Raw genomic sequence first — 9,032 nt, 5'->3', positions numbered from 1 at the left:
ATGTTAAGTTTGACCCGATGCATGACATGGGAGCATCAACTCTTTCCACGTGCTTTGCTCACCCATTGGACTGAAGGGAGCTCTTGCTTTCATTACATGTTTTCATTTGACCTCTCTTTTTTCTTCTTTTAGTTTTTCATATTTTGTTTGGGTAAAATACACAAATGGTCCCCTAACTATAAGATATTACTTTGTTAAATCCCGACTATTGAAAGTACAAAATGGTCCCCTGACTATAGAGCGTTGCTTTGTTGAGTCATTCGACTATTAAAAGTTACAAAATGATCGCCCAACTATTCATTATGTTCCAAACTCGTCATTTTTCGTTTAAAAATTAACGGTCTTCTGAGTAGGACGTTAATATGCTGACTGAGATATGATAGTCGTTTGAGATTATAATGTCAGATATTATCACATCTCAGTTAGCAAGTTAATGTCCAGCTCATATTGTCGTCAATTTTTTAACGGAGAAAAATGGGTTTGGAAGATACGAATAGTGGAGCGACATTTTGTAACTTTTAATAATCGGAGGACTCAACAAAGTAATATCTTATAGTCGGAGGACCATTATGTAACCTTTAATAGTTGGGAGACTCAACAATGCAAGACCTTATAGTCAGGGGACCATTTGTGTACTTTACCCATTTTGTTTTCACTTTTAACATTCGACTTTCAAATGTTTCATGGTTTTCTTTTTTCTTTTCCCAATTACAGACAGTCAAACTCGGGAGTTTATTTAAGAAGGACCGGCCTTTTAGAGATGATTACATGGAAGCTTCATGGTGACTAAAATGGAGATTGAGAGTCATCAAGCTTGCAAGTAGGAGCATCACGCTCGAGGAATTTTGCCTTTCAACATCCAAATTTATTGGGTTTAAATGTTGAGGCTTTTGCCATGACCCATCTCGCACTATGAAATGAAAATCACAGAGATAGGATGCAAGCCAAGGCCCAAATGACATACTATTGGGATTGAGTCCACTCAATGGATTTAATATCCTTCAAATAAGATTTATAGTTTAAATTTGTGAATTGAAAATATGATGTTGAAAGAGGGTTTTTTTTTTTCGTTTAAGGAGTTTCATCCGGTTCAAATGTAAACTTATATTATCCAAATATTAATCGGCATAACTAAGATATAATGTTAGATTTCTTAAATTAAATTAAAGACTTGAATCTTAACGTTTTCTATGAAAAAATAGATTAAGATGGTTGCCATCAGCCGCTACAGTATCAATCAGAAAAACTATTATTTAAATTTTTTATTTAAAAAAGTTAATTAAGTTGAGGTTAATTAAATTTATATCGTGTGTGGAATAAATAAATATACATTTACAATTCATAAAACATTTCATGTTAATAATAATTAGAACTTTCGAAACTTTTAAAGTAAAAGTGGTTTTCAAAATTATCGCCGGTGATATTTCTTGTTTTTTCTTTAATTTTAATATTACATATACGTTTTTTAGTTTTAATAATTATGTCTTTATGTTATGTTTTTCTCTGTCTTTATGACACATTTTCTCTAATTTTATGACATATTTTTGGTCGTTTGACGGTTGTTTTAATTTATCATTTTTCTCATAGTTGAATTTGACATCATCACTACTAATCAAGATGATGTTTATTTATCATCTTGTTGATCTTCTGTGCTTTAAATTCTTAAATTGGATTTGGATACAACGATCGTGGATATTTTTCACGTCGCTCAACTCTTATTTGCTGTTTATCAATGATATTTCAATAGTTTTATTTCCTTTTGTAGTTCGTTTGTCAATACAGTTAGATTTGTTAGTATCTATATTTTATTCGATTTTTTAGTTAGGTTTTTAGCCTTTTATTTGTATGGTCATTGTGTCATCTTAAGTGGCTAGTTTGTGTGTTAATAGTTATAAAAAAATATATTGATGTTTAGTTTGGGTTTATGATTGTAAACATCCGTTATAGTTTTAGATATTCTCTCTTTATAATAATAAAAGTTAGCGGCTTCTATGAAAGAAAAAAACAAGAAGTGGTTGCCAAATTGTTAGCTTAAATAATGCCGATGATGAAGCATCAATGTCGGATAATGGACACAGCCAACGGGAAAATAGAGTTAGTTTACCGTTCCCTACTTTGGCGCTTCATTTCTCCAAGTATTGGGACTTAGAAAAGACCAATGGTAGACGGAATGCCAAACAATTTTCAAATGAAAAAGACAACAACGTTGTTTCAAATTCCCACAATTCTCATTTATTTTTAATTGATTTCACCTTTGAATTTGATCAACGTGCGCAGCTCTAAATTGATTGGGTCCATCTCTTTTCTCATCAAAGGTTTGAACTTGGGGATTTTTCCCATGTCTAAAAGATTTCATGTTGGTTTCTTTCCCCAGGCTGCAGATTGTTTGTTGTCTTGGCAATGTCGATGTTAACAATGTTGACGATGATCTGTAAACTGTGTAATGTTTTAGCTTTGTATATAGGATTGTATCTTGTCTGTTGTGTTGTAAAAAAATGCCCATTACTTGGATTTAATTGTTTATCAGGACTGCTTTCCACAGAATGTAAATGAGGGACTAGAACTTGATAAGCAGGCTCCAAAGGACATTTTCTTAGAACCAATGGCCAACAATAACCCCAAGTGTCAATGTAAATGAAGCTGACATTCCCTTCTCTTTCTGCAATTTTTGTTTTAAATTGTTTAACTAAGCTGTTCTTTTTTCTTGTGTGTGTCCTCGTCAGCTAAGTTGCCCAACAACAACAACAACAATAGTTATATTACTAAATCTGGAAGCATTCACGGGGATGCATCCACACGTGGTCCTCTCACTCCGTTATCTGGAGAAGACAGGAGGAAGGCTGCTTCCTTAGATTTGAAAATTAATCGTAAGTTTCATTCTCCTTAGGCTCTGCTTGGTTGGTTGGAAAATAAAAAAGAATGTGAAGAGGGAGGGAATAAATGGAAAGAAAATAAATTTTATGCGTGCTTGGTAGGAAATGCAAATGAGGGGAAAGCCTTAAAGTCAAGCATTGCCCTCTTTCCCCTTGCATAAATATGCCTATGTGCCTCCTGGTCTGTGCTTGTTAATGTTGTATCTGTGATGGTTTATATGATTCAAATGCTTTCACATGTACAATGCTATAAGTAATGAATGTGTAATATTAAGTACAATTCTAGTTAACTGGCTAGCTAGTTAGATTTATGTTTTTTTTTTCACCTGCTGCAGAACAATCAACTACAGGGCTTCCTCATGGCGGACAGAAATTTCATGAGGTGTTTCAATGGAAACAAGGGCGCTATGCAGATCTCCCCACGACAAAAATTTCAGAGATAATGAAGTCAAACAGTTTGGATGTAACATTCACTATTTTTTACATTTGTTTTGGGACCTTTTAGTACCCAAAGGAGTTGTTTGTATGTTTCATGCCTTGTCACATTTTTTTGCTTGTAGAATGCCCCAACTCAGTCACTTTTAAGTGTTGTGAATGGAATTCTGGACGAAAGTTTTCAAAGAAAGAAGGGTGAAATTCCTCTTGTATGGGATATTTGAACTTCCTTTACATTTCACGCTTTTGTATGCTTATAGATTATTTCGGCATAAAAACATGATGACGTTACCTTTGTTGTTCAGCGTGTGGCATGTCTCCTGAGAAAAGTTGTGCAGGAGATTGAACGTCGTATATCAACTCAAGCAGATCATCTAAGAACTGTAAATCCTATTCTAAATATCTTGCTTTTGGTACATTTTTCTCAATTTCGAGATCTATGGATTTTTCATGTGGTTAGTGGCCTACAGCAAAACAATCTTTTCAAAATTCGAGAGGAGAAGTACCAATCAAGGATCAGAGTACTTGAGGCCCTGCAGCAGCTGAGAATGGCGAAGAATCTAAGGTCCAAAGAATAAAAGATTATTTGTAGATTCGAAAATGCATTTCTGTTTTATTTTTATATGCTAAACTGTGTATTTCATGGCCTTATTTGTTACAGCCTGTCGCAAACCATCGTCAGCAAACAAAGGTTCGAAGCAGAAAGATTCTTTCCTGTTGTTCAACAGCCTTGAACTGCTTTTGAGCTATTCTATCACAGACATCATTATTTAGCTGTTATTCATCCATTACTTACTGCAAATTATCAAATGAGTTTCTTTCAAATGAATTTGCCAATCACAATCTCCAGTGTACCCTGGATGTGGAGCTTCTTTCCTCCCTGTTATTACCTTTTACGATCACTCTTATATCAGTTGGCTAAACAATATAAAACAATATATATTTTTAGATATAATGGATGCACCTTTCAGTTGCTAAAGAAAGTAAGCTCATGCAATACCGATACCTTTCGATACTACTATTTTTCTCATGGAGTTTTTTCTCTCTCTTTGTTACAGACTGAGAACTCCAAAGTGGAAGATAAAAGGAAAGTTGAGAACTCCAAAGTGGAAGAAAAACGGAGAGTTGAGAACCCCAAGGTGGAAGAAAAACGGAGAGTTGAGAACCCCAAGGTGGAAGAAAAACGAAAAGCTGAGAACCCCAAAGTGGAAGAAAAACGTAAAGTTGAGGAGGATAAAAGGGAGTTAGTGAAAGAAACTTATAAACACAATAATGAAATTGCTTCGCTGAAGGAAGAACTAGAAATGGCCAAAATGATACACGAGAAGCGCTGCTTAGAAATGGAAAAAGAGACGGAGGGTGTCAAAGCAGTACTTCAAGCGAGGTTAAAAGAGCTCGAGTCTCTCCTTGCTGATTCAAACAATAGAGTGAAAGAGCTTGAAATAACTACCGAGTCAAAATGTCAGAAGTGGAACATGAAAGCGAACATCTACCAAAGCTATATGGATTCTCAGTTTAGTAAAATGCGGGTATATACGGGTTCCTACCATTTTGGATTTGTATTTTTTTTCTTCAACACCTTTCATGCTAATTTGTGCAAGAATTCAGGAGTTAAGGTTAACTTCTTATACAATCAAGCAAGAACTTGTGAAAGCACAGAAGAGCTATTCTGAGGAATTTAATCAATTAGGTAGGTTTCTTGTTGGGAAGTTATTTCAGCTTGGATTGTGAGTGATAATAGTTCCTATGAGAACCTTTTTTCTTGTTCAGAAAAAAAGCTTAAAGCATTAGCAGAAGCGGCAGGGAACTATCGTGAAGTTCTTGCTGAAAATCGGAAGCTTTTCAATGAGCTTCAAGATCTGAAAGGTTCCTATAAGTAGCTTTTCCCTATTGTGTTCTCTGTAATTTTGTTTATCACTTTTTCTTTAAACTTTTTCTATTTCCAGGGAACATTAGAGTTTTCTGTCGAATAAGGCCATTTATTCCTGGACAAAGTGGAAACAAGACAATAGTAGACAGTATCGGTGACAGTGGACAGTTGGTTATTTCAAATCCATCCAAGCCAGGGAAGGAAGGGAATAAGACATTTAAGTTCAATAAGGTGTTTGGTCCAACTGCTACTCAAGGTGTTTATCCCCTATCATCACCAAATTAATATTGTTGGTGGAAAGGGACTCTTTACTTGACCCATACTCCTTGCAGCATGAACATGAATATGTTTGTTTTCGAAAATGTTGCAGTTATCTAATTTATACAACTCTTTTAAACAATTACAGCAGAGGTATTTTCAGATATTCAACCTTTTATTCAATCAGTAGTAGATGGATTTAACGTCTGTATATTTGCTTATGGTCAAACTGGTTCGGGGAAAACCTATACAATGGTAAGAATCACTTTATTCTTAAGTTTTCATGAAGTTGCACCAACATTTGAACAATCTGATTTATTTCCTTTGACATTTACAGACCGGTCCTAATAATGCAACTGAAGAGGAATGGGGTGTTAATTATCGTGCTCTGAATAATCTCTTCAAAATCTCCCAAAATAGGAGAACCACCATTGAATATGAAGTTGGGGTTCAAATGATTGAAATTTATAATGATCAAGTGCGTGATTTATTAGCAGCTAAAGGTTCTGGGAAGAAATATCCTTATTAAACAAGTTAGATTGTTTCAATAATGGCTGTTGGTTAACCTGTTTTACTAATATTGCTTTACACAGTCTCGAAACTTGTTGGCTTTGGATGCATTGTTTTCCTTTCAATGTTAAAGTAAAATATTTTATTCTTTGGTATGGTTATCTTTGTTTTTCCTTAATCTGCACACAGTGGGGGTTACAAATATTTCTCAACCTAATGGGTTAGCTGTACCTGATGCTAGCATGCACACTGTTCTATCAACCTCTGATGTAATAGATATAATTGATGTTGGATTCAAGAATAGAACTGTTAGTGCTACTGCAATGAATGAAAGAAGTAGTCGTTCTCACAGGTTCTTATATTTACTATTTTACTCAGATCTCCAGTGTCAGTATTTCCCATGTGCCTTACAATTTAGTTTTGTGGTTACAGCGTTGTCACTGTGCATGTTCGTGGGAAGGATTTGAAGTTGGGCAATTGTTTGTACGGTAATCTGCATTTGGTAGATTTAGCAGGCAGTGAAAGAGTTGATAGATCCGAGGTAACAGGAGATAGGCTTAAGGAAGCACAACATATCAATAAATCATTGTCTGCCCTTGGAGATGTAATTTTTTCTCTTGCACAAAAGAGTCCTCATGTGCCGTATAGAAATAGCAAGCTCACTCAAGTACTTCAAAGCTCTCTTGGTACTTCATCTATATTCTTAAATGTCGGAAATCATCTCCAGGTTTTAGAATGAAAAATTTATAATTGCTTGGAGAAAACTGGTGTTATGGTTCATCTACATTCAAGTGTTTCGTATACCCCTTAAACCGATCTCTATCTACATGGCTTTATATGTTTCCAGGAGGTCAGGCAAAGACCCTTATGTTTGTGCAGCTCAATCCAGATGTTGGTTCCTATACCGAAAGTCTGAGTACTTTGAAGTTTGCTGAACGGGTTTCTGGAGTTGAGCTAGGTGCTGCACGAAGTAACAAAGAGGGGAAGGATGTTAGGGAACTAATGGAGCAGGTTCAGTTTTCTTTTCCTCTTTTACGCTTTACATTTTTCTTACACAAGGTTATAATTTTCAATATGAAACTTAGCTGCAGTGTTATATGCACGATCACTAGTTATGGTCGTTACAAGGTTTATTGGCTGATATGCATGCACGTAAAGAATGAAGTTAACAAGTCAATAGAATTTCAAAAAGTAGACTTATCTTTATCAGGAGGGGCAGCAACATTGCCGGAGTAGATGAGAATCTCCCGCCAGCAATAGGCATGAAATGAAAGGGGCAGATCAGTTGGCAATGATGCAAAGCTTTTTGGATCTAGTAAAGCATTCTGAGCAGATTTTATTTAGTTTTAGTTGGGGTATTACCTCCATTATGTTTTAGCAACTTTCCCTGTATTCTTCACTAGAAAAATGCTCTTGCTCCATAATAATCTTTATTTTTAAAGATTACGGAGATGGATGTATAGATCATCATCCTTTTCCATTTTGTTTTAATCAAAGAGAATTGTTCTTGAAGCATCCGTGTAAGCCATTTGTATTATTGTTTTCTAAGTTTAACCAACTCTGCAGATGGCATCTCTCAAGGACACGATAGCTAAAAAGGATGAGGAGATTGAGAGGTTGCAAGTACTTAAAGATTTAAAAGCCGGATACCCCAGCATCACCGGTGAGCACCACCGAACAAGTTCATTGAGGTATGGTTCATCCTCTATTCCCCTCGTGAAGCCAAAAACTACCTCTTGTGGGAAGAAAAAAAAGGCTTAGGACGTACTGAGAAAGAAGCTTCTGATCTTGACTACTGTTCACAGTGATAAGCACTCAGAAGCTGAATCCCAGCAGTCCACGGACGATGAAAAATCTGAAATATCTGATGCTGGTCTTTCTGTGGGAACAGAAACTGAAGGCTCAACTGATTACCCGCGTTCCCCTCAAGGCAGTACTCTGCAGGGGAAGTGAGTATCTGATGCATGTTTGGATGCTCCATATGTGTTTGATTTCATTGAGCATATCTCAAATGTGATCGATCCCATTCTTTATTTCGATAAGCCACGCTCAATATGAGTTTAACTTTCTTTGCAGAAGCAAGGTTAAATCGAAGATTCGATATCTACAAAAACCACCACAAGGGCTATCAGCACCAAGACCAGAATCTCCAACGGCTTCACCTGGTATGTAAAACTCATCTGAATTCTGGACAAAGATTAGACCTCTTCAAATGGTATATATCCTCCTAAAATCTCTCTTCCACGCATCCTTTCAGGCATTAAAAAGAGTCTAAGCTCCAATTCACTCAAGCCTCCTCTTATCCGAACTGTAAATAAGACATCCAAATAATTGCAGATGGTAACAGTTATTGTTTGTAGTCTGATATTCATCATTCATCTTTTGTGTTATTAATTATACTTCCTCACAGTTTGAGGACATCTGAATCTGCTCCCCCTCGTATATCATAAGGTAGCCAGTTTTGCATTCGTTGGAATTGGCTACAAAATTTTATTTATTTATTTTTAGTATAATTCTTTTCTTTTTGGCCCCTGGATCACCACTGTAATTTATGTTCACTGGAGAATATGTATAAAATTTGTGTATATTTCCCAGTGTTGGTTCCTTTCTGATGTACTCTCTTGTAAACTCATAGACATGATTTATGTATTTTTGTATATTTGAATATTTTATTACAAATTCTGTATGTAAACTATAATAAAATTATCGATTTGGTATTTAAATTACTTCGTGATAAATTTTCAGGACAAATATTTATACTAATGAAAAAAATCGAAATTAAAAAGTGTTTCTCTTAAAGATATTTATCAAGTTGATGCTTGAATTATATCTCCCATTTATAAACGAAGAGACAATATTATATTGCATTATTTCCCATTTAGAGCAAGGACACATAAAGGATTTGGACTACCCATTTGCGTAGGGTTTCTGAAACGCTTCAAAGTACAGCTGCTCTGTGTTGGTGAAATCTTATGCCATTGTTTTCAACACATTTTATGAAACTTTCTAAACAAGAAAAGTGTTGAAAAGTAGAGCTATACATATATATATATATATATATATATATATTGTAATCTAAGGGCGTG

General features: G+C 35.3%; 1 protein-coding gene across 1 annotated transcript; it reads left to right on the top strand.

The window, feature by feature from the left end:
• Window positions 1–2,599: 2,599 nt before the first annotated feature.
• LOC120140541 (kinesin-like protein KIN-14P) lies at window positions 2,600–8,552 on the top strand. The gene is given in 22 exon segments (XM_039155510.1): window positions 2,600–2,630; window positions 2,724–2,867; window positions 3,209–3,336; window positions 3,434–3,517; window positions 3,614–3,691; window positions 3,779–3,844; window positions 3,847–3,873; window positions 3,970–3,999; window positions 4,367–4,414; window positions 4,448–4,837; window positions 4,917–4,998; window positions 5,079–5,174; window positions 5,255–5,434; window positions 5,585–5,691; window positions 5,774–5,952; window positions 6,134–6,298; window positions 6,379–6,632; window positions 6,794–6,957; window positions 7,513–7,637; window positions 7,752–7,895; window positions 8,023–8,111; window positions 8,204–8,552. Coding segments are annotated over 22 exon segments (2,682 nt in total). The 5' UTR covers window positions 2,600–2,602; the 3' UTR covers window positions 8,278–8,552.
• The last annotated feature ends 480 nt before the right edge of the window (window positions 8,553–9,032 follow it).

This window comes from Hibiscus syriacus, unplaced genomic scaffold (genome assembly GCF_006381635.1).
Source record: "Hibiscus syriacus cultivar Baekdansim isolate YM2019G1 unplaced genomic scaffold, ASM638163v2 tig00110785_pilon, whole genome shotgun sequence".
NCBI classification, from domain to species: Eukaryota; Viridiplantae; Streptophyta; class Magnoliopsida; order Malvales; family Malvaceae; genus Hibiscus; species Hibiscus syriacus.
This window is presented reverse-complemented; position numbering and strand designations above follow the sequence as displayed.